At 41.1% G+C, this 27,883-nt stretch overlaps 1 protein-coding gene across 3 annotated transcripts; it reads right to left on the bottom strand.

Annotated features, from left to right (window-relative positions):
* Window positions 1-1,976: 1,976 nt before the first annotated feature.
* PPM1F (protein phosphatase, Mg2+/Mn2+ dependent 1F) lies at window positions 1,977-27,819 on the bottom strand. 3 transcript variants are annotated; one of them, XM_053959479.1, is made up of 8 exons: window positions 27,623-27,819; window positions 18,113-18,243; window positions 14,406-14,605; window positions 13,129-13,317; window positions 11,862-12,005; window positions 10,907-11,000; window positions 9,402-9,803; window positions 1,977-5,831 (listed from the first exon to the last, which is right to left on the bottom strand). In XM_053959479.1, the coding sequence occupies exons 1-7, from the start codon at window positions 27,796-27,798 to the stop codon at window positions 9,430-9,432; spliced, it is 1,308 nt and encodes a 435-aa protein (XP_053815454.1). In that variant the 5' UTR covers window positions 27,799-27,819; the 3' UTR covers window positions 1,977-5,831; window positions 9,402-9,429. The 3 variants fall into 3 exon arrangements, with proteins under 3 accessions (XP_053815454.1, XP_053815453.1, XP_053815452.1); XM_053959478.1 differs by having other exon boundaries at window positions 1,977-3,076; window positions 18,113-18,246; XM_053959477.1 differs by having other exon boundaries at window positions 18,113-18,246.
* Window positions 27,820-27,883: the final 64 nt, after the last annotated feature.

The following is a 27,883-nucleotide window of genomic DNA, read 5'->3' on the forward strand; positions in this document are numbered from 1 at the left end:
AATGGCAGAAATGTAAAGTCTGCTTTACTAGGAGAACCCATATTTCTTAAAGGTCTCCCAGTCTCTGGAGAAGCACTTCTGCTCACTTCATTTCCCAGGTGGAGAGGACAGGCATTTCCAGGCTGTTGGCAGAGCCCTGGTTTTGGCTGGGATAGAGTTAATTTTCTTCCTAGTAGCTGGTACAGTGCTGTAGTTTAGATTCAGTGTGAGAATAATGTTGATAACACACTGATGCTGTAGTTGTTGCTAAGCAGTGCTTACTCTAAATCAAGGACATCTCAGTCTTCCAGGATCTGCCAGTGAGAAAGAAGCTGGGAAGGAGCATAGCCAGAACAGCTGACCCAAACTGGCCAAAAGGCTGTTCCTTTACATTCACTTCCATAGGCTTATTGATTGTTTCTTGCTCAAACCCTTCAGCAACAGAGACTGCAATGACTGGAATCCTGGAGCAGAAGGTTGGCTCTGAGCCCCATGTTGAACACATGGGTGGCGGGGATCTGTTGGATGAGAAGGAAAACAGTCACAAGTATGACAGCACAGCCAAGAATCAGCAATGCCTGGATTTCATCTCCTACTATTCAAAAGGAGACAGCAAAGCCAATGTTGGGCACCAGCAAGGAGAAACAACAGTGATGTCCAGTCCTGTTCTCAACCGCAGCTGGAATGGGCTCTGACCTAGAGGAAGGCAGCACCCTTTGGGAAAGGAAGCACCAGGATTCCCATGAGACACTGGAGTGACTTTGTTCAGTTCTGTGCTGTTACTGGCAAAGATCAGCTGTAGTTGCCTTTGGACTGTGGAGTTACCTGGCTGATGGATTCCCACAGCTGCTTTACAAAACCACAGAAGAACAGCGGCAGTCAGCTGCTGCTTGTGCTCCCTGGTGAGCCCAGTGAATCACAGGCTGGAAAACTGCTGCTAAACCTAGTCAAGCAAATCCCCAGCCTACACTTTTCTGGGAATTTGCTGCTTTTTTAGAGATTATTACAAGTGAAGTTTCACCCCTGTAATTCTTCCTGTTAAAAAATAAAAACAAACCAAAAAAAAGACATTTAGAATCATGAAATGGAAGATGTTTTCAAGAGACTTGAGGTTTGATCTGAAGTAGGTTCAAGCATGCCCATAACATCTTGACCAGAACACACCTGATAATTCATTATGGTTATACTTATTTTTGTATTTCAAGAAATACTTCATCTGCTTCCCTGTGATGCAGCATTCTGGGTTCTTGTAGACTTTTATTCTCTCTAGAATAAATACAAAAGCATTTAGACAAACTTCCTGAAAGATTGCATCTCTCAGATCGCCTTGTTAAAGCTTGCCTTTTGTCAAGTCTCCCATCTCTGTTCTGCTCTCCTTATGTCTTCCTCTCATGAGGATATGCACACCTGCACTTCAGGAACAATCACACAGGTTAGCTTAGCTTCCAAGCCTCACTTGTATTTCAGGTTACCATTCCTCTTAGAACTTTCTATATGTTCTGTAGTAAATTAGCCCTAACATACTCTGAGAATTTGTTTTCCAGCCTCCCACTTCAGTGGTCAAAGACCACTTCTTTAACAAGTATGCAAGTAAATAAATTGTCACCATGTCTGGCTGCAACAGGGCCTTTCAGATCATTATCCTGTTACTGTAGGACACCAGCAGTACACCCTACTTAACCTGTATTGTCACTGTGAGAAAAAAGGGAAAAAAAAAGGAACAGATCAAATCAATGAATTAGAGGTACACAGTCCTGAAATGGTTTCAGTGACATTCATCTTTTCAAGTACGAACACTGTGTAATCCCAAGGATTGCTTCCTTCTAGTGCTTCCACTGATCTCTTTTCCCAGAAAAGCCCTATGAAAGAAGGTAATGTGGTGAGACAGGGTAACCACTCAAAGATGTGCAACATGACCTACATGAAAAAAAATTGCAACACAAGGCACCCGAAATATTAGAATGAAATAGATCTTTAAGAAAAGAAACAAACAGTGCTTTGAGTCACTATACTTTATTAATACTTCAGAACCATCAGATCCTACAGTGGCAAGTTCTTGTTCCCACCTGTTTCCAATCATGTTTTGAAACAACTTCTTGCAATATGCAAATAAATACATGAGGCACTGTGTGAATACAAAAGTGACAGTACAAAAAATTCCCAACAATTAAACCTCATGCAATACATACGTGTATAAAAAAATATGGTAATGTAGCATAATACACACAAGCACTATTAGAACAATCCATGTAAATGAATGTACAATATGCATAGCATTTAATGATCAATAACAACAGGTTTTCAACTTGTGCATAAAACCAGTCAGCTTAAATAAGAGTTTTAAGAGACTAGGTAACTGGTTAAGCCACAGCTTATAAAACCTGCTGTACTGCAGCTTTTCTGCTCAGGGTCACAAGTGCAGACTAGCATCTACAATAAATAATACTACGATTCTACAAAACTTGGCTAACGGCTCCTATTTCAAAGTCACTGGCCCTCTTACTTCCATTCAAGGCTCATCAGCCAACACAGTGGCAAGAAATGTGCCTAAAGCAACAGCTCTGCTCTTGTACTGTTTTAATACTGATAAGAAGATATGTTTTTAAGTCAGCAGGAGTAGTTACAGAGGTCTCACTTACCACTCCTCAAGCACAGGACTGGCATACAGTACGCAGCAGACCCTGAAGAATGGCACTGACTGAGAGGTTGCTGAGCCTCAGGCTGTGCTGCTGCTCCCACCCTGCCTGCTCAGCCAACTGGGGTGGGACAGAGAGCTGGGGAGGGCAAGGAAGGCAGAAAGCTTTTCCCCCTACTCTCAACAGTGCAAATGTTTGAAAACACAAACAATCTGCAGGAATAAGGAAAGACAAAGACAAGAACGTTTCTGAAGTCCTGTAATCAGGGTGAGAACTATTGTTACCTGAAATAAGCTTAAGTATTCCTATGAAGTAAAATACAAATATCAGAATTTTCTTCTTACATATCCAATACTGGTCTATGCCAAAGCAATAGTTATTATAGTCTCTTCTCTTCCTAGCTGACATGGTTCTTTTTACACTCTTGGTGTTGCAGGCCTCCAAAGATCGGACCAAATTCACTATGGACACAGATGAAGTGAAAATTACAAAGTGGCAACTAAACTGACTTAACAGCCAATAGATTTTATAGCCTAAAAGGCAGCATTTTGGGGAGGGAGAGGGTGACAATGTAAAAGGATATAAAAGATATAGAAAAATAAAATTGGGAATAAAATAGGGAGGGCATAGAGCAGAACTGACTTTCAGAAGAGGAAGCTAAAAGTAATTAAAGTCATTAAATTAAAGGAACTTAGAGTTAAAAACTTTATACTGGCCTTTTTTTTTTGTCAGTATAAAGTTTTGACCCCACATAAAAAAAATCTTGCTATTATTAAATACACTAAAGAAAAAAAAAAGTGGGAAAAACAGACAAAGAAATCAGCATTAATCATGCAATATTCAGCCAAATGCCTTTTCACAAAGGTTTCACCCTGGTTTCCTAGCTATTATCTCTTTACCCTTGGACATCCAAAAAGAAGCATCATTGCTTAGATAAAAGGATAAATAGTTCCTGGCAGGAATGATGGTCACACATTCCAGCTCCATTTGCCAAAGCAACAAACCTTTTACCTGCCTAATGTATGGCCTCAAAAGGGATAAATAACTTTAAGGAGTAATCCACTTGATCAGGAAGGACCAACGACATTCCTGTGCATGGAATCCAAAACCATTTAATCTGTAATAATTTCAGTATTTGATATATTAATATGTCCTGGAAATTAGTAATCAGGCTTATTAGTTGAGAGAAAATTCAATAACCAGGATCTAGCATGTCACAAAGCCCAGATACATTTAACTTTCTAAGGAACTGAATGTATCTTGTCTCTTCAACTAAAAGGCACATAATAAGACGTAAAACTCTGACTGAGAGGAGTTTGTTATCAAAGCAAAACAGACATTACAACACAGCCAAATTCATTTGCTTGAAACAGTGGTTTTCAGCCGACAGTGCACTGCCAACTCTTCTAGGCTGCCTTTTTTTTTTATTCCATTATTTGCATTCCAAGAAGCTTGAAAACATTTCCTATTGATTTTGTCCTCTTCTACTCAACAAAAGCTGCATCTTGCTAAATTTTCTATGTGGCCAACACAGCTGTCCCTTGTTTATTTTTGTGTGCATCAGCAGCAGCTGAAGAGATTGTGAGCCTTCAGGTCTGATGGGTCACACCAAAATAAGGGTTTATGTGATTCTCTGAAAGATTTTGGTTTCCTGTTCCATGCAAAGATAAGGTTCTCTGTCACAAGATCCTACCAGCTCATTTTAAGGCATTACTTTAACAAGTGTCTATGACAGATACATGTTCAGAAGTGCAGACACTTCAAGTCTCCATTTGTTTACTTCACAGCTGACATGACTTAAATAAATAAAAATAACTTTAAATTAAATAAAATCCAACCAAAACACATGCAGAAAGTGTCCGGCTTAGCTCTTAAGAGCTGACAATGCTGCAAAACAGATACTCCACAGGGCTGGCTGGTTGAGTGGCTCGATTTAGTAACAGAGAGAGGACCAGCCTCTTAGTTTTGATGCTGTTTGAAAGGTTTTGATGAGCTTGGCAAAACCCCCCCTGGTTTCCAGTACTACTCAAATGCAACCAGACCTGCTATAGATTTGTGCTTAGGGAGAGTACATAACTTCATGTAGATTGGACAGTTTCACATTCATATGAAATCTCATTTTTCTCCTTCCTCAATCCTTCCTGGGTAGCATTTTGTTCATCAGAAGGGTTTGCTCCTCAAAAAGAGGGAATGAACAATTTTTTCCTAGTAGGATCTGTCTGAAGACACAGGCCCAATTGCAAAAGGGACAGTAATAGAACTAAGCAGGGAAATTTAATTCAGGCTTAACTAGGGCTAAATTATACATGAATCATCTGCAATCTGCTCTGTTGTGGCTAACATCCCCCCACCTTCTCCCTAAAGCATTTGCTTGATACTTCAGTACTATAAGACTAGAAACATACAATGGCTGGTTCTGCACATTCAGTACCTGCATCCACAAGAATACAAATAGTTTAACAAACAGAGTAAAATTTGCACTAAGAGTAGAGCTGGAATATTAACTTAGACTTTACTGCCTATGCCCTTTATAGATTGAGGGTACTTGCTGGTTACCTTTTTTGCAATGCCATTTACAAATACCATTTACAAAAGTTCTTAGCCATTTGTTGTGGAAACACCTTTTTTAGGTTATTTTTTAGGTGTTGTTTTCTTGGGTTTTTTTTTTTTTTGCCTGGGAGGGAAGCTTCAACCCCAAATAACTGATTTAAGCTATCAACTGAACACAGGTTTTCCAGTGCAGACAGTCAACTTATCTCCAGAATTCAGAAAACAAGAGAAGTACTTTTCCCAACATCCACCAAAAAAGTGGAAATTTTAGTGGCTCCTCATGACAGAAGGTTAATGGCACTGGAAATGCTTTTTAAAAGAGCAGTATCACATCTGACTTTGAACTGAGATAAGTGTCTATTAAATGCTATTAAAGTCATCACTGTGATTAACACTACTCAGCTGCCAGCACTGCTGTAACCACTCGGTGCCCAATTACTCATCCTGCAGGGCTCACCATCCCCTCCACTCATTAGCACACTCCAGGTTTACTCACGGCAGCACTTGCACAGAGACCAGGAACTGCAGAGGCTGGGTGCTCCCTCTTAGCACTACTTTACACAGGAGGATGTTTGGAAAAATCCATTTAGGAGCATTAGCTTCCACAGTAGTGTTGAGGGGTCACAGTAAGTCACCTTGGACACATTAGTGCTACTCCTTCTTTGGCTGTTTGAAGACAAGAGTTACCACAGCTGAGCTCTGCCTTTTTAATGGGTGTGTTTCTAATTCTTTCAAGCACTGGTATTTCGTTCTAAAGAACTGACATTTGTAGCTCTATTTTCCAGCCCACTTCCTTTTTAAAATAGGCATTAATAATACTTAAATGCATTCCTGTCTCTCTCTTTCACTCCTCCATCACTTAGAGGGTGGATTTTACCTAATCTCCCTCTGTTGTAAGAATTTTCCTGCGTTTCTATCATCTGTATTCCCAGAAAAAGAAGCCAAAATGAACCCCCCCAACAAATGTTATTTGTAAAATTTTTAATCTTGTTTCTGTCAGATCCAGAATATTCACTGTCTTAGGTGTGTGGCTTGGAGGGAGAGGATGGGGAAAGGAAGGGAAGGTAGAACCATGAATTATCCATAAGCAAAAGAGATGTTGGATACCCACTAAGCAGAAGAACTGAAGTCAGTTTCCAGCCAAACAACAAAAGAATTTAAGTGTGCTCTGTTTTAAAATTTCAGGCTCCTCTAAAGAGCAATTTTTCTTCTACTGAGTGCTGAAATGCACTCTGCAGACATTCATTTGGAGTCTAGTAAGACATGAAAATTATTGAACATTTGTCTTGAATCCAATTCAGCTAATTTCTACAGCTTCCCCTCAAACCATATTTGTGATTTTCCTGTAGATGACACATTAGGAATTACTTATTCTAGTGATGGGATACAAATTGCCTTTTTTGACCCACTACAATTTCTGTTGACCTGACCAGACTTTTTAAAGCTAGTAAGAAGTATCTGAAACAGAGAAATACTTTTAATCCATGCTGTAATCTTTATGACTTCTCAAAGACTGTTCCTATTCATTTACATCTCAAAGCAATGAAGCAATATGTCAGTCAGAATGAATGCAAATGTAAGGGAACAGCTTCTAAGAATGTAGAATTTCTTCCCTAGAGTATTGCTTGAGAATTAGATTTTATGATTGCCACAGACAGCTTTCTAAAGGCCCACTTCACTTAGCTCCCATAAAACAGAAATTATCAAATTTGAAACAAAAAAGGATATTCTCATATAGCTGCAAGCATCCATCAAAAGACTTAAGACTTTCTTTCCTCTGTAATGTAAATCTGCTCAGAAAAGGTTGAAAAAAATAACCATTACAAAGAGTTTGGCTTGTTCACTCCCTCTCACCTTTGAGGAAATTTGGCAAATTTCAGAAACAAAACCATATCATGAACTTGCCAATATTTCACACCTTCCTTCATAAATACAATAATTTTCCCCTTGCTTGATAACCCTCAGATAGCAATCAATTCTGCATGATTCTTACTATATTAATAATAGAACTATTCCTAAGACACCAAGAGGCACTAGTGGTCATCAGGATTTAGCATGGAATTGAATATCTGGCTAGAAACCAAAGACAGAGGAGTTGATAAATCCAAGGAGATTACTGAACAAGTCTAAGGGCTTCCTTAACTGAAGAAGGTTCACTACAAACACTGATGGCCACCCCACCAGGCTGCCATAATGGAAATCCTTCCCCATACACTTTAAGACACCAAAATGTAGGGTGGAAAACTGCTTACAACCTTCTCAGCAGAAAAGCCCCTGTGTCAAAACAAGGCAGTTGCTGTCTGAGCTGCTGTGTAGTGAGAGGAGGTCACTGAGGAATTCCTACATTAAAAACTGTAGGATCATCCACAGTAATTCCAGCAAAAGCCTTGGGGTCACTGCACCATCCCACAGCAGCGAAGGATCCAGAGACTGTGGACACAGTGCAGCCTGTTCTTCCTCTGAGCCATTCCAGCTCTTCTACCTCAACTTCCTCCCCAAGCAACATAAATGCTCACCATATTTTAATCAATAGGACTGACATATTGCAATGACACGTGCTTCTAAATGTGGCATATAATCTTGCTGCCAGATGAAAAGCACTTCTTGTTTAGACACTGAAATTAATAACAAATTTACCATTGAGCCTTCAGATCTTGTTGAGTCCTGCTAGCCAGGCAAGACAAAACACAACCACAGGCTCTAGCACGTCATGAATAGAGCAGTTGTGCAAACACCCTCACATATTCATTACACTTCTTTCATCCTCTGAGCTTCACAGTTCCTTAGAAGGTTATTCAGACCCAAAAGGTTCATGAACTGTGGCCAAATTAACTTTCACTAGGAAAAAGAATTGTTACTAAACTGTTTCTGGTTTGTGTTACTAAATTTTTTGAGAAGGCCAGAAGTTAATTCTTTTTAAATGAAATAATTACTCATATTGTTACTTTATGATTAAACCTCTAGAGCTTTCGCACAGGGCAGGGGAGTAAGTCACAGTGAAGCTTTTACTACACACAAGATTTGGCAACAATGAAAGATGTTTTCTTGAAACCTAGTTACCACTAAAATAATTCACAAACTGAAACATTTAAGTGCATCAATGAAAACAAAAAGTCACATTTAAAAAAATAGGAACTGGCTGACCAGACTATGATAGGCAGCCAGAAATCCTTGTGTGAAATATTTAAGGCACTTGAGGGTAGTCAGTTTTTTTACACCAAGTAATAAAGACAGAGCCATTTTAAAATTCCAGTTTAAATAAAAACCACAACAAAATAAAGTAACACTGCAAAACATTCCTCCAAATGTAAAGTTCAGAAAATTAACAAATAAACACTTACAAGAAAAATAAATTCCTCCTTTGTTATAGTACACAAAATAGTGGCAGGAAGAGGACATTTACCTGCTTGAGCACACAAACTGTAAAGATCTCTCTCAAATACCACAAGAGGGGTCTTTTAGGTTGCCAAATAGCCAATAAGCATGTTTGTTAGGGAGAAATAGTTCAGTGCAGTTAAATATTAGATTCCAGTTTATAAACCAGAGCATCCCAGAAAGCAGTTGGTTTTCTGTCATTTTCCCTGGGATATTTCTAACTAGTTTTCCTGCTTTTCTGGAGCATCCAGTTTTGTTTTCTCCTCTCCATACACACAACTGTTAAATGTTTCTGTTTGAATAAAGAGGCCACATCATCCCTGTACTATCTTTGGTACAAACCAAAAGCACCTCACACAGCACACTGGTGCCACCCAGTCCCTGTGCCCCAAAAGTTGGTTCCTACAGAACACACACAGGAAAAAACTTTTCTGTGGTGGGGACAGCTTCTCCCCTCCACCTTGCAAAGTAACATCACAGTTAAGTACAACATACAGTGCTCTTTTAAAGCACTAATTTAAATTTTCACTCAGAATTTATGAAATACATATTCTCATCCATTAGCTTATATCTGTTACGGTTTCTTACCATTTCCAGGAGAGAGGAATATGACCCACAACCCTGGGACACACTTTAGAGTCTGCTCCCAGAGATGAAATAGCTGTACAAATCTCCACATCCACTCAGTGTTTTTTGAGGGGATGGGGGGAAAAAAGGGAGAAGGAAAAGACAAATAGGAAATCTGTAAAAGGGGTCTTGCCTTTCTGTTCCACATTTGTCCATTTGTCTTTTTTCCTGATACCTTTTGCCCACTGTATTAGAGGCTTCTTCAATGGAAAACAGTTCCTTACATGAACTTACTTGAACATTCTGGACTAAACAGATTCTGTCACTGTGTGGCTGTTGCCTCGCAGCTGAGGAAGTTAAAGGGTGAGCTCTGAGCATCATCATCAGCCCTAGGGCTCTTAGAGTCTCTGAGACAGTCTGCCAGGATGTCCTGAGGATCCCTCAAGAAGACCACCAGAACAGTGATGTTGTCACTGGATCCATTTTCCTTGGCAGCAGCCACCAGTCTCTCTGCTGCTTTGAGCCCCACTCCTTTGGTCTGCATCAAATGATCCAGCACCAAGTCTACAGCCTCATGGGGCTTGATGGCATCAAAGAATCCATCACAGGCAAGGAGCAGGTAATCTTCTGAGCCAGTCAGCTCAAAGGAATCGCCATCTGCATCACCAGAGACATAGGGCTTCTGGCAGATGTCACCTTAGACAAACATACAAAGCAAAGGCTTGATTACTTCAGATGTAAACAGGTACTTCTTCACCCACCAATTGCTTTTGTCATCCTCAAGGATGGTCAGATCATGTATCTGATGCAGGATGAAAGTAGTCAAAAGCCATGGAATAAGCACAGAAGACTTGTTTCTTTAAGGAAGCTTGGAACCTACCTAAATCCAGGGGATTTCTAAGGAATTACTTTAATTTATGCTCCCCTAATTTTGCAGGGAAAATAAGGAATTTATTCCTAAGTTTTTTCTCTCAGAAATATATTTGTGCAAGGAATAGTCAGGCCTTCATTTTGCAGGTGTGCCTCCAGAATGCAATGAAAATAAATTTTTTTCTCAGCTCTCCAGATATACATCACAATGCCCTAAGAATCTGCTCATTGTGTCTAGTTTATCAGTTTTGCATGCACATACTTACCAAACATGGGCTGCTACTGATCCAAATAGCATTATACAAATTCCTACTAATCTGCTCCCACTCATACATGACATTATCTACTGTATTGCTCAGAGGTTTTTTTTCCTCTTTCTGCCCTAATTGGCAAAGTAAGCTTGCTTAATAAGGTTGTGAGAATACTACAATTAAGATGCCCTAAATTGGTGGATATTGAAGGAGAATGCAGTGATTTGACTTAAGCAGAAAGATCCACAGTCAGGAGAAAGATACGTTCATATTAAAGTGGACAAAAACCCCTCACAATTCAGACATTTGAGCACATAGAAAAGGCTAGACAAACATTTATTGCTTCCTCCACTTCTACAAACTAAATGCTGCATATTTGTTAAACTACTGTAAAACATTACAGTACTTTAGGCATTTATAGGAAGCAAGATCCTGGTAGTAGAAAAAAATAGGACTATCATGGCTAGTATGTAAAATAAAACACTTTATGCTCAAGGTAAAACCAATAAGCTGAGGTAGCTGCAAGCCATGTAAGTCCTTGCCTCATGGGAAAGACAGTAAGTCGTTTACTATTTGTTTGATGCTGAACAAGACACCATTTACAGTAAACACAGTCTCAGGTGGCGTGTTTCAATCAAGTTTAATCTGAAGTTTACTGATTCTGATGGTTTATCTCACCAATTGCTCTGGAAACAGCCAAGGTACCATTAACCCGCCAGCAGTCCATGTAGGTTACACAGCCACCCAGAGTCTCAATCCTTGCTCTCTCATCCTGAAAAACAGTGGAATACATTTTGTTTGCTGCTCCAGCTTCTATATTTCTACAGTGAATATAGCAAACACACATATCAGAATCTAGCACAGAAACTTCCACATAGGATTACTGGAAACAAGCCATTACTTTCCATCCCTGCTATGGCTTGTCCACAAAAAAAGCAGAATTCTCAAGTTTTTGTGTCATCATATGCTTTCCTATATGGATGAGTAAATTTTCTTGCTACTTCTTTCCATTCCATACAGCAGTTGGGTGGATATATAAATTTTCAGAATGAAATACATGATAACTAAGCTAAGTAACAATTGTCTTTGCAATATGCATGCAGTGAAGGCAAAGGGTCATGCAATGCCAGCTAAACTTGCAAAGTCCCCATCCAATTTCATAGAATAAAATATCTGGCTATTTAAAATAGATAGAAAATGCAATACACTTTAAGCCAGTTAGGCCAATAGATTAGCATTAGCTTTTCAATGACAGTACTGCATATAATGGAAGATTTGCATTATGCTAATATTTTAAATTGCTACTAAGATATTTTGTAACAGGCAGATTTAAATTCACACACAAAAATCCAGTGAAAGTCTGTAATTACTGCAAATTTTGAATAGTCTGAGCAGGAACTGAAGTCAGGACTATCAATACCATTCCTTAGTACTTCCAAGCAGGTAAGGTGTAGAAATCACCTTGTCAAAACAGGAGTGGACACAAAACAAGAAATATTTAAGTCCATGCATCCTAACATGCAGTATATGTAATTATGTAAAGCACCAAACACTTAAAAAGGCTTGGTTCCAAAAGGTTTCAAAAGAGAATCTGACATCACACACTTAAGAGGAAAAAACAAGTCAGACTTACTTCTCTTTCTGGTTTGTGAGGTTCCATTAATGTCACAGCTTTCCCTTGCTGCACCAGCATCACCTGAGAGTCCCCCAGCCATGCTATGTGCAGTTTGTTCCCTACAATCAATGCAGACACACCTGTTGTGCCACTCCGCAGCTTCTACGGAAGGAAAACAGGTGTGTCAGGTGAATATTCAGCAAGCCCTACTAGGATACGTGGCAATATTGAAAACTTAGGCTTAATCACACCAGATGCAGCAGATTAGACCTGCTAATCCTAATTCAGATACTTGAAAAAAGACTACAAGATAGTAGAGAGACTTGAAATAAACTATTTATAAACTTATTTTTTAATATGCAGATGATTAATACTATCTCTTATGTTCTTCCTTCTCTTGCTATTAATTCCAAAACTGATCTAGGAGACTAAGAGCTCTGTTGTTTAAAACACAGACATGCAGAAAAGCAAAAGGATCTGAATTTCAGTAGAATGAACATTTCACAAACACGTCTCTCCAATCCCTTTCACATTCTCCATCCTAACAAATACAGATACCTTCCTCCACACACATCTCCTTATCCTTGGGAATTGACATGAGAATGTCAACAAAGGAAAAACGTCTAACTGTCCTAGATTCCCTGAAAGGATTAGTGAGAGTCAGACCTTATGAAATGTTGGTCCCACTTTCGTACCTCATTGACAGAAATAAAGATATTGACAATGAGTATTTCCACAGTAGCGCTATAATAAGAGTTCTCAAACAGTGTAATGTAGTTTTGAAGAAAGAATGTTCATCGTGCCAACTTAATTCGAAGTTTAATTAATAAGTTTAATGAACTGAGGAGTCTGATTTAAATCATAGAACGCATTTTTCACTTCCAATCACCAGTGACATTAATGGTGGGACAAGAAAGAGGAAGATAACCATATTATCAGGAAGAAAGAAATCTCTATTCCAGGTAAGAGGTAAAACAGCAGAACATCTAGAGGCTGCCTCGTTTAGGCAAGGAGGCACCAGTATTCTCTGAAATAACTGATATGTCAGAATCATTTAAATCACTTCAGTACTTCTTTTCAATTACTCATCTTGAACTCCCAAGCACTAGTCTTCCTCAAAACAAGAAATAATTTGCTCAAACAAAATCTTTACATGTAGCATAATTTCATAAAGAAACCAGTGATTCAAATAAACTGTACTGTCAGATTTTTCTGGATAATAACACACTGTCCAACAGTTCTCAGTGTTATTTAAATACAATGGAATTAATCTCTACCCACTCACCTCTCTTTTGGCTTTGAAAAGAAACATTTCATCTGTCTTCTGGAAAGAGCATTTCAAGGCCTCAGCTGGATTCTTAACAATCTCTTCATGTAACCCAACATTTACATGTAAGTGGGTTGCTGAGTAATTGGCAGCATCCACTCCACCATGGCCATCGAACACCGCAAAGTAAGCACGATCAACATCATCCTTTCGCAGGGAGGGAGAGAGAGGAAGACACTCATGTTCAAAACCAAAATAGCTCAGACTGGTACCAACAAGCAAAGATTCTTTATTCTGGGTTTCCTTCCATACAAATGACCATTTAAGTCCACTTACACATGTACAAAATGGATAAAACGAGAACTTTGCAGGCCAATTACTTTTCTTTGTTTGCTGTTATTCACTTAATGTCCTTAAAAATAACCTGGCATTGAAGCAGCAGACTGCTGGTTATGTGGTCCTCCAGCTGTTTCATGAACTGCACTTGTACAATTGCTGTTCTCCATATCATAGAATAGTTGGGGTTGGAAGGACCTTACTGACCATCTAATTCCAGCCCCTCTGCCATGGGAAGGGACACCTTCCACTAGGCCAGGTTGCTCCAAGCCCCTCTCTTGTAGCCTCTTTAAGCACTGAAAGTTGCTATAAGGCATCCTCAGAGCCTTCTCCAGTCTGAACAATCTCAGCTCTCAGCCTGTCTTCACAGCAGAGGTGCTCCAGCCCTCTCATTATCTTTGCAGCCTCCTCTGGACTCACTCCAGCAGGTCCTTCTCATTTTCATGTAGTGAGTCCCAGTGCTGGACACAGCTCTGCAGGTGGGGTCTCACCAGAGCAGGGTAGAGGGGCAGGTTCCCCTCCTTCAGCCTGCTGCCTTCCCTGCTTTTGATGTAGCTCAGGACACATTTGGCTTTCTGGGCTGCAGGCACACATCACTGGGTCACATTGAGCTTCGCATCAACAAACATCCCCAAGGCCTGCTCCTCAGGGCTGCTCTCAATCCATATAGAAGTTGTGTCAGTCACAAGAACATTGCAACTACAGCAGCATAACACTAGGTGAACTTCCCATCTTCCCATATCATAACTTATGACATGAATCCCAAAGTCACAAGATCCTCCCTGCATCACTTCTTTATCAGGGCAGTAGCTGGCCCCCAGCAATCTGAGTCACTAAGTCCTTGCTCCAGTGCAGACACGATAAATAACTTATGGCAACAAATTCACAGATCATCCATCAGCAGGGCACCAATGCTGAAAAGCTGCCCAGCCAGCCCCCCCTGTTGTGTCCAGACTTACTGAGAGACCAAAGAGCTGATTGAACTCCGGGAGCAGGACGTGGCGATCCTCCATCTTGCGCCGCGCGTTGCGGATGGCGTGGATGGACACCAGCAGGAAGCGCGTCAGGGGCCTCAGCGGTGGCAACTGCTTCTGCCACTCGGAGCACACGTCCCGCAGCTTGTTAAAAAAGCAGCGCTGCAGCGACTCCCCATCCAGCACTGACAGCACAGATACAAAACACTAAGTGCTCTGTCCCACTCTCCTACACTACCCCATCTTTTGGCCTGTCTTTCCTTCAAGTTTCTTCCCCTACAGCTACATACACACATCCAGCACCCTGCCTTTACAGGCTCTGCAAGAATTAAAATGAGGTCCTGAGAATAACGTGGAGAGAAAGTTGCAATGGAAAACAGTGTAACATTAAGGATAATAGCAGCTTCTTTACTTGCTAGTTCTTTTTCAAAATAGAGGTTTATCAAGCAGCTGATTACATTACAAAAATCATAACAAAGACTCAAAAAAATCAGTCTACTATATTAGACATAAATGTTATTATTATGCAAGTAAAATCCGTAACATAATCCATAGGAGTTCGTATATACTGAAAAATAAAAGGGAATCATCAAGTGGGCAGAAAAACCTTCAAGATGAGATTGCTGTTGTCTTGGACACAAGGGCTGAAAAAGCACTGGCCTGGCTTTGGGTCAGGTTACTGAACCACTGTCCTACTGAACCACTTCCACTGAAACAACAAGGAAGTCTGAAAATGTTTGCAATAGCTCAACTCATAGTTGAGCTGAACAGATTAGAATTTTAAGCTGTTATCTTTATCTTTTTAAACACTCATGGTTGTAGGAGCTGCAGGGACAGAACACTTCCGTTACTTTCCAGCTTTGTCATTACAGAGCACAACTGTAAACACCCATTGGGCATAGTGTGAAAAGCTCCAGCCAGACACTCAAATCCTATTCTGGACAGATCCCAAAGATCAATTAATCCAAACCTGTTCATCAGACTGAATGGCTTGGTGCTTGGTATTATGTCTAGCTTTGCAACACAGTATCCCTCCAAAAAGGTAACAATTTAAAGTTTTGTTATTTGAATAGGAAACCTGCCTCAATGCTAAATAAACTAACTTCAAAACACACTGAAAAGAACATCTATAGAGCAAAAATAATTTGCTGGTCACTAGTGTATACTCTAAAGACCTGCAGTGCATGAACTATCTTTCCTATGTCTATTTTATCCTGACTCCTCCTAACACTGCTAGCATTAAAGCTTTCCTGGTTCTCAAGCTTTTTTTTTTTCCTTCAGCAGCAGTGGCTGGCCAGCTTCAGATGCAACTCTGGGTCTGGAGAATTGAAAGCTTAAATTTAAACACACATCTTTGATTAGCACCCACTACATACTAACCAAAATTACTTTGGATTTACTTAATATGTAGGTGTTAATGGACAAGCTATAAAAACTTTAGATAATAAATCATCCCATACACAAAATAACTAAATAGGACAGTATCTCTGACAGCCTTGCCTACAGCTGTTAGTTTACATATTTGTAAATGTCTAGACTAACACTGACCAGAAGACACATATTGCTGTTTAAATATTAAGCTTGTGACATCTGACAAAGAATTTAGTCTCAACAGCAGAAATGCTTCTACAGTGTACCACAAACAGTACTCACACGTGCACCCCCTCCCCCTTGCTTTTATATAATCACTCCTCTTTCATTCCAAGAATGCTTTTTTTGGCAGATTTATTACTGCAGTGCAGGAAGAGAGTCCATACTGTGCTGTAGCATGAGGAACAGCTTTCCTTCTAGTTGTACAGTTAAAGTGATGTAATAGCAGTTACAAGATAGGGGAAAACAAGTACAATCCAAGGGGGCAGAAAAATGAACACCTTTAAAGTAGCTGTTCCTTGCTGAGATCAGGCAACACAAGTACCTGAACAATGAGCAGGTTCCATCCTGTTTGACAGGGGAATGAATGGTCAGTAGAGATTAGATCTAAATGGCAATGGTGACACAAGAACGAACAAACAAAATAGACAGGAATATGTAAAATGAAAATGAAAGGTTTCAATCATCAGAACAGGGAGGGCTCTGGGGCATTTGTCAACAAGGAACAGAGTGAGAACATGAACTAGTTCAACACAAAACTCATCCAAGGATTTTCCAACTTTGCCTGTGCTATCTTAAAAGTAGACTCCAGTCCTATCTTTATGGCCTTCAGAGTAAAACAGCAGCCTGAATATTCTACAAATGTCCCCAGTATATAGTAACCAGAGACATCAGATGCTTGTGACCAAGAAAATGTCCATGTCCTATCAAGTTCTTCTTTATTCTTTGTTTCTAAACATTATTTCTTTATTATTCAGTCAGGGTTCATTTTGGTTTATGGGCCCAAGATTTACATAAGACACAGAACTACAGATTACAGTCCTAGGCTCACAAATATACAGCAGTTCATGTCTAATATTACTGCTATAGTTCACCTCAAAGATAATTACATGGGAGTCAATGAAGAGTCCAAAGCACAGTGTCTGCAGGGTGCTCTGATAAATTTCCAACTGCTTTGTGCAAACCTACGTAATTTTCCTAGGTGAGTTACAATATGCTGCTTCTGACTTTCCTGCAGAGGCTGCAGTGACCTGGTCACACTGAACTCATATTTGCCAGCTCCCCCTCAAGGCAGAATCCTGCCCCAGGCCAGGTTAGCTGCAGTGAGTGAAGGCCACAAGCATTAGGGCAAGGGATGACATAATCAAAGTGCAGCATGACTTAATTAACTGAGTTCCCCCTCCTGCCGTTTCAGACTTGGACATGAATGCTGAAAGAGGCTTCTGGGAAGTGTCATTTCCTGGCCACTGCACTGCTCTGTTTGGGGCACACTGAACTGCCTTTCAACCCATCCCACGGAAATGGAAGGGTGAGTATTTCCTCTTACAGAACAGACTGGTTTGCCTAAGACATCTCTTCTCCACTTTAATCTTCTACTCTGCCTGCATCCTGCTCCATTTAAATTCTTGGCACTGGGACTGAAGGTTTGGTGAAGTCTAATGTTAAACACTTCAGTACGTAAATGCAGTAGGACCATCTGTTACACAAGGCACAAACCCAGTACTCCGTCACCAAGGTCTGTTCTCACTCCGGTTCACTCAGGAAAAAATGCAGGCATCTGGTAGAAGACATGCAAAGCTCTTCTTCCCTCAATAGCTCACCTTTATAGGGGCGAGTGGGAAGAAGCCATTGATAAAGACACAGACCATCAAGCAACTTGCCAAGAGAAAGATCTGGAGTTTCAGGATGTTTAAGGTGTTGAGAAGCCTGAATCTGGTTGCCAAGACAAAAGCAAGATGGTTTATATGGAAGAATTGAAGATGTTGGTCTGGCTGTACAACAACTGTGGTGATGTCAATGTCAAAACACAGGAATAATTAGCTAAGGTCACTCTGCCAAAGGGGAAAGGATACACTCTTCCCTTTCAGAAAGCCAGTGCTCAGGATCAGTCAGGGTTCCAGACACTGTGTTTGCATGTTGCCCACAAAACTAGCACGGCTTCCTTTCATCCCACAGATACACAGCAAAAGCAAATGAAGTTCCATTCACTGCTGCTTGCCAGGCAGCCTAACCAAATAAATCTGGGAAACATTTCAAAACACTGAACTCTTCTGAAAGACAGCCTCTGGGAAAACCACAGACAGAAGAAAAAGTATACTTACAGGTGAACCTTTCCTCATCTCCTTCTCCCTCTGTCTCTACATTTTGCAGCTTAAATTCAGTCAAGTCTGTTTGGAGAACTTCATCAACTGCAGCATGGATCAATGATGCTGCAAGAAGTGGTGAAACATCTCTGCTGGTAAGAAAAGGAAGGGAAAGCAAAACAGACTGCATTAGTTTAAACTGAGATACAACCTTGCAGAGTATGGCAGGTGACCTCAGACTTAGACACTATTACACACAATAATACAAACTTCATTAGTAGACTAGTAGAGCAAACCATATGTTCAATATTTATTCACACAAATCTTTAGTAAGAGCCTCAGTCAGACAACTGCTTTCTCAAGAATGTAAAGAGGAAGAAGTGTATGAATCATATTTTCAAACTGTTGCCTCACACTCCAGTCACAGATGGTACCTCTTTCTCTTGAGCTCTCAGATAGGAACTTCTACCTTCAAATCCAGCCCCTGAACACACACATTTTGTTTCTACTCACTATACAGCATTTCTTGCTTGTAGTCAACAATATCACTACAGACAGTATCAAGATCTCAGCATTGTAGTAGATGCAAATCTCTAAAAAAAAGTTACTTGGAACTTTCCTTCCCTTCACAAGAAAAGTCATGCTTAATGCTAAACTACAGCCCTTATCATTCAGTTTATTCTGACTGGAAGTTTTCCAAAGAAACCACCAGGTAAAAGGTGCAAAGAGTTGACTGGAGACTAGGATGAGAAGAGGCTCCAAGACTCATTATTTAGACAAAGCTTTTAGGTAGGCATCTAGAACACAGTAACATATACGGTCTGCTCACCCAATGCTTTATTCAAGCCACATGATTTATAAGAAGCACACACTTGCTATAATGTTTTTGAATCTGTAAACAAATAAATCCCATCCAACTCCAAAAGGAGGCTGCTATAAAATACCTCCTATATTCACTACAGTCTCATGGCAAGCACAAACAACCACAGTATGCACACATGTTCCAGCCATTTTCTATGAGCACAATGAAGAATAAGCATCAACATCCATAAAAAGCCACCTTATCCATTGTTCATGGAGCATTTGATTCCCACAAGGTATTGAATTACCCAACCAAAGCAAATACCACATTAAGGTGCAAGTCAAGGACAAGGCTCTGTTTTCCCAGGAAACATTTAGAAGGTTCTGCATGAAACTGGTTTGCTGGGGAGTATGAAATGGTGGAAGCATTTGGTCTGTGATGTTGCTCAGCAATGAGTGGTTTGTGTGTACAGAAGGGCAGGGAGGGGAAGGCTGTGGGGTTTTAGATCCCAGTGACAACAAGCTGAAATGCATTTTGCCATTGTGCTCCTGAAAGAGGAGCCTTGTCACATCCTCACAGCCATGTATGAGTACCTCCCCTGGCAGCAAACAGAAAGCATTGTGTCAGTCAGCAGGCTCCAACACAGGCCTGCTTTATGCCACGCATTCTGCGGCACTGACGGCCCAATTTAATGAGTTATTTCGGTACTTCAAATAGATGGCAACGTGTTTGCAGCCCTTTCAGTGCTAGCTGCAGTCATGTCACATCAAGGGAAAACAGAATGTGGCTTTTTATTTCTTTTTTAAGGCTGATATGTTTAGGGAAGTTAGTTCCTTTTCTAGCTCAGTTAAAGTAACAATGCCTGCTTATAATGACTCTGATGCTGACAGACAACCTTTTAAAAGGTCAGGCAAAAAATACATCCAAAACAGATATGGCACTCCTGCCCTCCAAAATCCTTCTTCCTGTTGTTGTTCACGTAAGAGAAAAAGAAAGGACTATGAAAATATAAGCCCCACAAACAATGTCAGATGTGTTGTTGACACTGCTGAAAATCAGAAGCTTTAGTCAAAGCACGTTTCAGCTCCAAGAATAGAGATAAGAAACATTAACAGCGATGCATTTAGCTGCACAGTGAGAACCACAGCTTCAGAATCTTCAAAATTTCTCTGCTGTACTGGAGGAAAAAAATCATATCTAGCCTGGGTTCACAGCTCAGCATCAGAAGAGGGCTTAATACTTTGATTTTAAATTTTGTACAGTTCTGCTTTCCAGAGTCCAGAATTACTGAACTGGGTCCATAAAAAGCAGCTTAAGCAAAAGGAAATCTACTAAGTGCTATAATGCACAAGTCGTGTATAAACCTCTGCTTACAGGATGTCTGTAACAAAGAAAAAAATTACAAATTATGTCACATCCTTCAACTTTTTCCAGTTACCACCCAGTTCCTAAAACAGGAAATTCAGCGATTCCTCACTACTGATATGCTTCATTCAGCTTTGCTTCCTATGTATTTCCTCCCACTCCATAGTTCTGCAAATCTATAAGAAAGTGGTTGTTTATTGGGATTTTGTTATGCAGACAGCTACAACATCAAACAATTGATTCTGACACACTGAAAAAAGATAAAAGTCTAAAAGTTACTCAACCTATTTAGTTCAAACTCAGTTCTGAACAGAACATATTTGTGATTACTTTATTAAATCTTTACTATAGCATTACCATATTGGCAAGACTGGTTTTCACTTAAGCTCAAGTAAATGGAGCTCCAAGGAATGGCATCTTTCATTCAGGTTCAACGTTTACCAGTCCTAAGTTCACCTTCAAAATCAGAGACTTTAAGAGTTAACAAAATGTGTCATTAAAAAAGAGCAAGAAGTGCTGCTTTAGTTGAGAGCTACAAGGTCTCACTTGGCTGGAGAGTATCTGGAAACAGCCACAGTACCTATGGCAACCAGTGCAAACGTAACCCACTGCAATTACCATTGCAGACTTCAAACCTTTCCTGTAAGCAAAGAAGAATGTCACTTATTGTTAAAATCTTCCTTTCAAAGAAGCCCAAGACACCCTGGTGATGAGCTGAACCAAGCATAATTTAATCTCCATGAATCAGAAGGAGCACTGTAGCTGTTTCCTAAGTGGAAAACCAACTGTATTAGGAAGAAGAGGAAAGCTGGTGGGGTGTGTTACACGCACAGGATGCTACTTTAGAGGAATCTTAAAAGAAACACGTTAGCTCCATTTCTGACACGCACCACTAAACACTCAGCCTCAGCACACACAGGCTAGTAGTAAACAAACCTTGAATTTCTTTGCTGCAGGCTATTTCTTTGCTAACATAAAGGGTGTGTTCTGACCACAATAAAAAATATTTTAAAAGAATTAAAGCATGTCACAACAGTGCAGACAAGGCATCATAGCTTCACCAGCAGCTGAAGTCAGATCAACAGTGGCTGGAGCACAGAGCTCATATCTTCCAGCTACCCAGTAAAAAACAAGACTTGTTTCAAAAACCTGAGTACAGATAGAAGAGATAAGTGGAAGAGTAAAGCAATACTTATGCTAATAAAGACCACACTTAAATTTATATGCCACCCTCCTCCTTGAAAGATTCTGGACTACTGGACACACACAGTACTGGTAAAAGGAGCTATACAAAGCTCCTGTTGATACACATACCTCTGGGCCAAAATAAAGCTACCCACGGAAGTAGAATGCAATTATGATGCATTGCATACTTTAGATTTGGCATAAATTACAGAACAGAATTTCTCTTGTTCACCTTGTTTCTCTTCTGCAATACAATTTAGTTATTTTCTTATTTTCAAAAGACCAGCTGTCGCACCACCACAGCCACAGTGTAATCACATAGGTCTGTTACTGTTACTGACCCTTTTAGTATCAGTCTTCAGAAAGAAAAGCACCAGAATATATACTGTTCTTTTGGGAAGCAGAAACACAATAAGGTAACTTCTTATTCATTTTTTATATGGGTCATTAAGCCCCCAGTACACTTGCAGCAAGTGTTGCAAACAAGTCACCAGTTCAAAGATGCTCCCACCTCTTCTTCCTCTCCAGTTTAAGAGGGTACATTCAGAAGTCTCTAGCAAACAGGTTTTTGGGAAACAGGGAAGCATTCAGAGCATCAAAGGTCAGGCCACCATACCTTGGCTGGAGCCTCAGCTACAACTACACTTTTTGTGAAGGCTTGAAAACAACTGACAGACTTCCTGCAGTGCTCCATGCCCAGCTTACAGTGGCTTTGAGGCCTCAGAGTAGTGCAGCAGATGGCAGACCCCAAAAAGATGCTCCTCAGCACTGGAAGCAGAGAAATGAGCTCTGTGTCACCTTGGAGGGTGGCACACAGCCTCTCTAGGATATGTCAAACATTCCATGTTTACACAAAGACTTCTGCATTTTTATGTACCTATTTTGCAAGCAAAATAATTCATATTCCCCCCACTCCAAATACACACATTCTCCCACAGTACTGTCAGGAAATCAGTTTGTATAAAATAAAGCACAAGATATTACCAATTGTCTTGGCCAAATATTGATCACTTATCTTTAAGATTAAAACAAAAAGTGATATAATTTGGTTTCTAGACATTATTACCAAAGTCATGGCAAGAAGGCAGCAGTGGTACTGCAGGCCAGAGCACCAGTGTGTAGCCCTCTTTTCCTTTCAGCCTGTGCATACACACATATGCTGGGGAGAAAGAAGTGCTATATCTGAAAGCACAAGCTCTAGCACAAGTCAGCTGCAGCTGCCTTACATCTGAGGGAAGAGGTGCCCTTATTTGCTCTGTGGGCTCTGAACAGCAGAAGATCACACACAGCACAGCTCTGCAGGCTCGGGGTGTGTTTCTAGCATGTTGCAGCTCTATCAGCAGCAGGTTTAGTGCAGATTTGCAAATGCCAGCAGTTCTCCAGCAAGTGAAAGACCCTCTCACACTGCCAAAATAATAGCAGGTCACAAGTTTCCTCATAAACAAAAGCTGCTTGTATTCAGTATTTTCTCCCCAGTCTGCTGCTTTTATTTCCCTTTCACTTTTTATTCTTATAATCAACTATAGAATGTTTCCACTCAAGCAGCTTTAAGCATTAGCATTTATTAGAGCAGTACCTGGAGTTCCCAGGGTGATGGTGGCCAGAAAAGTACAAATATATATCCATTAAGGAGAGAACATCTGAACATTCTACAATGCACAGGAAGTTGTTTCTTGTGCTAATGACATAAGGTCATTAAAGGAGATGAACAAGAGGGAATCAAAATAAATACATAAACAATGCCACACACAGAATTCCCATCTCTTATGGTTACATGAAGCAGGGTTTTTTTTTCTCCAGCTTTCCTTATGAAACTACCAGAAGCAGCAGCAGCTTTAGAATCCAGAATCCATCTGTTCAGGTCCTTCAGTCATTACTGAACAGTTTTTATACAAACTGTGCAGTGAAGAGTCACCTGCTACTTCCATTTTATTCTCAGCAGGAAGGAAAACCCCACAGCAGAACAGGAGAGGCTTAATTCCACAAAAGCCACTTTTCAATTAAACCCTAAACATATTGTTTCAAAATTGAGTATTTATCCTGAAACAACAACAGAAAGGGTGATTCACACAGGTTATGAGAGCAAAATATGCAAACATGTTGCCAAGCATGGAGAAGTACCAGTGCATTACATCAAATTGTTCAAATTAGGAATAAGGAAGTAAGTTTTAGGGACTTTATTAAAAGCAGAGGTCACACTAGAAAGTAGTTTTCACAGAGCAAGAGACTAAAAAGCTTTTTAAGAAGAGATTGGGAAATCAAAAGAAAGATAAGATTTTCTTTTCCCCCTCCTCATACTTAAATCACATTAGACATGAAAATAGCAAATTGCTGAATTAACTACTTTAAAATAAGGGAATACTGGAAATAAAGATACCAGGGCCACACCTTGGTACGAGCACTACAGTGTAAAGCACAAAGACACAAAACAGGATGCTGAGGCAACAGCAGATCACTTGGGAGGAGGCAGAACAGGAAGCCCCAGTCTCTCAACTGTTATTGTAGTAAATCTCCTCCAACAGGAAGGCTGCAGCAATTTCACATTGTTCTTTGGATATGTCACAGGATGGCCATACAAATTTCAGCTCCTATCAAGGGGAAGACAAAATTTCTATATTTGGGGGTCTGACATCATGTCATGTTCTGTTGCAGTGAAAGTCAGGAATATTTCAGGTTAATTTCTAAAGCTTGGGAAGTAACTAATGGTCACTTCATTCACATTCACCTATTTTCACAGACTATCAGAACACAGCTATTACCCAAAGTGTATGTTAATTAAACTTCTGTAAAACAAGATTACTTAAGCCTGCTCTGATTCTTCAAAATGTTATGTGTTAAGCTGCAGTTAGCAGCAGGCAGTTCCATCAATTCAAATGAACTACTCAAAGTAGAAATATCTGCAAAGCTTTACCAGATTAGTGATTTAGGGGCAAGGCCTGCCTGAGAGCAAAATGGTTTGCTGTCTTAGCTGGTGTTTCACTGTGGTAGCTGCACTTGCAGAACTTGGTTAAAATAATTCATTTTAGATTAGGTCATTCAGGGATTAGCCTGACATATCCAGCTGCTTCCATGTAAAAAGATGCGTGCAACCTTGGAGAAGCAACAGCATTCAGAAACTCCTTGTTGGACCCAACCAAAGTTATTTCTTGACCTGTTCTCTTCTCAACAGAAATCCTGCTCAGTAGTGGAGGAATGATGTTCCTCATTGCAAAGGCATGAAGGTTTGTGCCTCCAAGCAATGGAAGACCAAGCTAAGCATCACTATACGCTGTCTTGTGAGCTAAGGATACTGCTGGGCTGTATTGGCTATGGACCTTGATTGACTTGGGCCCTTCTGGGCATGACCCAAACATCTGTGCACATGTGAATGAAGTACCTGACAACACAGAAATGAAAAGCAGAACAGCAGAACTGAGTGTTAAACTGGCTTCCGAATAACACTTTAATCAACATAGAAATCCTTCCTCAGTACTAATCACTATGTGAAATACATTCTGTGATGCTGGAGTGTTAGAGAAATCTCACACTCAGGAAACAGAGATCGAGCAACAATGCCAGAAGTCAGGTCAGCAAGGTACATCCAGTAACACCTTCAGAGTGTTAAACCTATGTAGAATAACAGTGATATTTGAAGGTGTTTTTAACCGAGCTGCCCTCCATGTGTTTGGGATGCTGCCATGACAGCCTGCAGATCGCTGGATCCCAACTACAGTGACCTCCTGCACAGTCACTAATCTGGCACCCCTTCTGCATCTTCAACAACTTTTATACAAACATTTAAGTGTCTTCTAATGTCAGTCCTCACCCTTATTTTTCCATTTCTTAAAATATTTAACATCCTTCTTTCTCTTATTTCCTTCCTATTCCCTCATCTATTTTATTGAGGATTCACATCAACAGAAAAGTTTATTTAGCCTTCAAAGTTGCATTTTGAATTGACCCACAATAGCAAACATGGGGAAAAAAAAAGTAAAGAGACAATCAGAGACTTCAGTTTTAGTTCCTAATTACAGGGATTATAAGAAGAAGGCCTGCAATTTCAAAACACAAGATTCCTGTCTTGGCCTTGGGCTGTATCAGTCTTCTCCACATGCAAGAACTTAGCCTACCCAACAGGAAAATGCAGCCTTTTTGCAACTGCAAAATGAGGTTTCTCTTTGTCTTAGGAGTCCAAAACTAAGCTATAATTCTGCAGGGATCCCTACATTTGACACTTCAGGTACTCTACATTACACCCAAATTCATGGCTTTACCCAAACACAGAGCTGCCTGCAGCCAGCCATGAGAATTCATAAAAACACTTTTCTTACCTGTTTTTCACAAACATTTTCTGCTTTACTTTCTTTAGCTCCCTTTCCCTTTTTTTTTTTTTTTTAATTGCCAGCTCAGGACTTGGGCAGCTCCACCAGAGAGGCTGTGGAGCCAGAACTGGCTGCAGGGCAGGTATGCAAAAAATGAAGCTTCTGACATTGGCAGGCTCCTCTCTGTGCAAACACCAGGAGTGACAGGTGAGGCGAAAGCATTGCAAAATCATCATTCCTCTTCTGTTGCCACTTGTTACCGTGCCCAATAGACAACAACAGAATGTCAGCAGATATGCAGCTCAGAAATACTGATTTTTAAAGCACTGCAGTTTGAGTAACACATCCCATAACTCTACAGCCTCATGCCTTCCTCTCTAAATCAACTGTAGAGAGCACCAGCCTGGCCCACGTGGCAGAGTGGGTGCCATGTGATAAGTATTTGTTCAAGACTGGCATTACCCTGTTCTTTAAAGCATTCGCCCAGAACCACTCTTGCTCCTCAGAGTTCAAAGACTCAATGCACATGATGAATTTGCAATCTCACTGTGGAACAAAACCCAGCTGTGTTTTGTTCAAGAGCAATTTAGTCAAAGCACAACTAAAAAATGCAATGATTATCTGGGCCTTTTTAAACTACAGACTAAGAAACTGTATTTCTTTGGTGTGCATTTCTCACCTTCAGATTTGGGCATACCATTTAAGTGAGTAAAATTATGTCCATAATCATCTCTGTAATATATAGGAGTAACTTGATTTTTAAGGCAAATTTCCCAGACAAGTCTAAAACCACCTATACATTTTCAACAACAACAAATCTATTTGGTGGTCATAAACTCACTGGATGATTAAAAAGGCAATTTGCTCAAACCATGTTTACTACCTATCAAATTCCTCTAGTAACCAGGTAACATTCAGCACATACCAAAGCAGAACCAGTCTCCTCCACGCTCCAGTACCACAGCACAGTCTGACTACCACTCCTGCTCTTTTAGACCATCCACAATCACTGTCTGGACTCCTAAAAGCAGGTTAGTGAAGCAGATTGTGGTAGGAACTTTGTAACAGCTGGAGTGCACAGGCCCTACTGCCAAAGTGCAGTAAGAGAGTAGAGTGTCAGAAGACAAGAAATTGGTGGGAGATAACCTGTTCTCAGTGAAGCACTAACTTGCCAAAAGACATAAGCCGCATTCAAATTCTTAGCAGCGTTAAAGAGGAAGGCTACACTGTTCAGGATGAAGGTTATTAGGATGCAGTCAGGGGATGACAGAAGCATCACTGATAAGCAGCTGCGTGTTCCAGCAGTGGTGTGACTACGCTCCTGAAGTTTTAAGAAAACATCAGCTTGAGAAACCCACACAAGCACGTCCCACTCGGGAGGGCTGGGGAGCTGAACGCCCCTGGCAGCCCTGCGAGGCACCTCACGGACTGCTTCCCTCCCAGACTTCCAAGTGCCCCACACAGGTGCCCTGAGCGACCTGAACTCACACTGCTGGCACACCGGAATCGCCCCGTCGCGCTAATTGCAGACTTGTAGCTGAATCCGCACCGACAGTGGGAGAGAAATATCTTTGAAAAGCACACAAACAATACTATGAAGGCACGGGTCCGAAGGCCTATGGCTTGAATAGAAGCATGCTATTAACAGTCACCAAAAGTAATTTAGAAGGGGGATTAATAAAAAATAAATCTCCAAACCTAAAATTCCCCGGAGACGCTGAGGGCTCTCCCCCGCCCCTGGCGGGCCCCGCGTCAGGAGGAAGCGCCTCCCGCGCCTGCACCTGCTGCGGCCTCGCTGCCGGGGCGGCCCCGCTCCCTCACAGCGGCGCCCCCGGGGCAGCCCGGCCGGAGCCCTCGTCCACCCCGTCCCCTCACCTGCTGCCCAGGAGGCTCCTCGCTCGCTCGGCCAGCGCGCCCGGCACCTCGGCCCTGCTCAGGGCGCCGCTCCCCGCGGAGCTCCACGGCAGCGGCTCCCCCGGGCCCAGCGGCGCCGGGAAGTCCCTCAGGAAGGAGCTCAGGGGAGCCGCGGACGGCTCCACTTCCAGCGCCATGGCGGCGCTGCCCGGCCGGGAGGGGCGGGCGGGGCGGGGCCGGGGCTGTGGGAGCAGTGGCGGCCCCTTTAAGGGGAGCGCGGGG

Source organism: Vidua chalybeata, chromosome 18, assembly GCF_026979565.1.
Source record: "Vidua chalybeata isolate OUT-0048 chromosome 18, bVidCha1 merged haplotype, whole genome shotgun sequence".
NCBI classification, from domain to species: Eukaryota; Metazoa; Chordata; class Aves; order Passeriformes; family Viduidae; genus Vidua; species Vidua chalybeata.

Bases quoted from the DNA above. Each gene is read 5' to 3' on its own strand.
- PPM1F (XM_053959478.1), bottom strand. From the start codon at position 27,798: ATGGCGCTGGAAGTGGAGCCGTCCGCGGCTCCCCTGAGCTCCTTCCTG. The intron at 18,247-27,622 runs GTGAGGGGACGG...TTTTCTTACCAG, and splicing joins AGGAGCCTCCTGGGCAGCAG to CAGAGATGTTTCACCACTTC. The intron at 11,001-11,861 runs GTAAGTCTGACT...ACTGTTTTTCAG, and splicing joins CTCACAAACCAGAAAGAGAA to GATGAGAGAGCAAGGATTGA.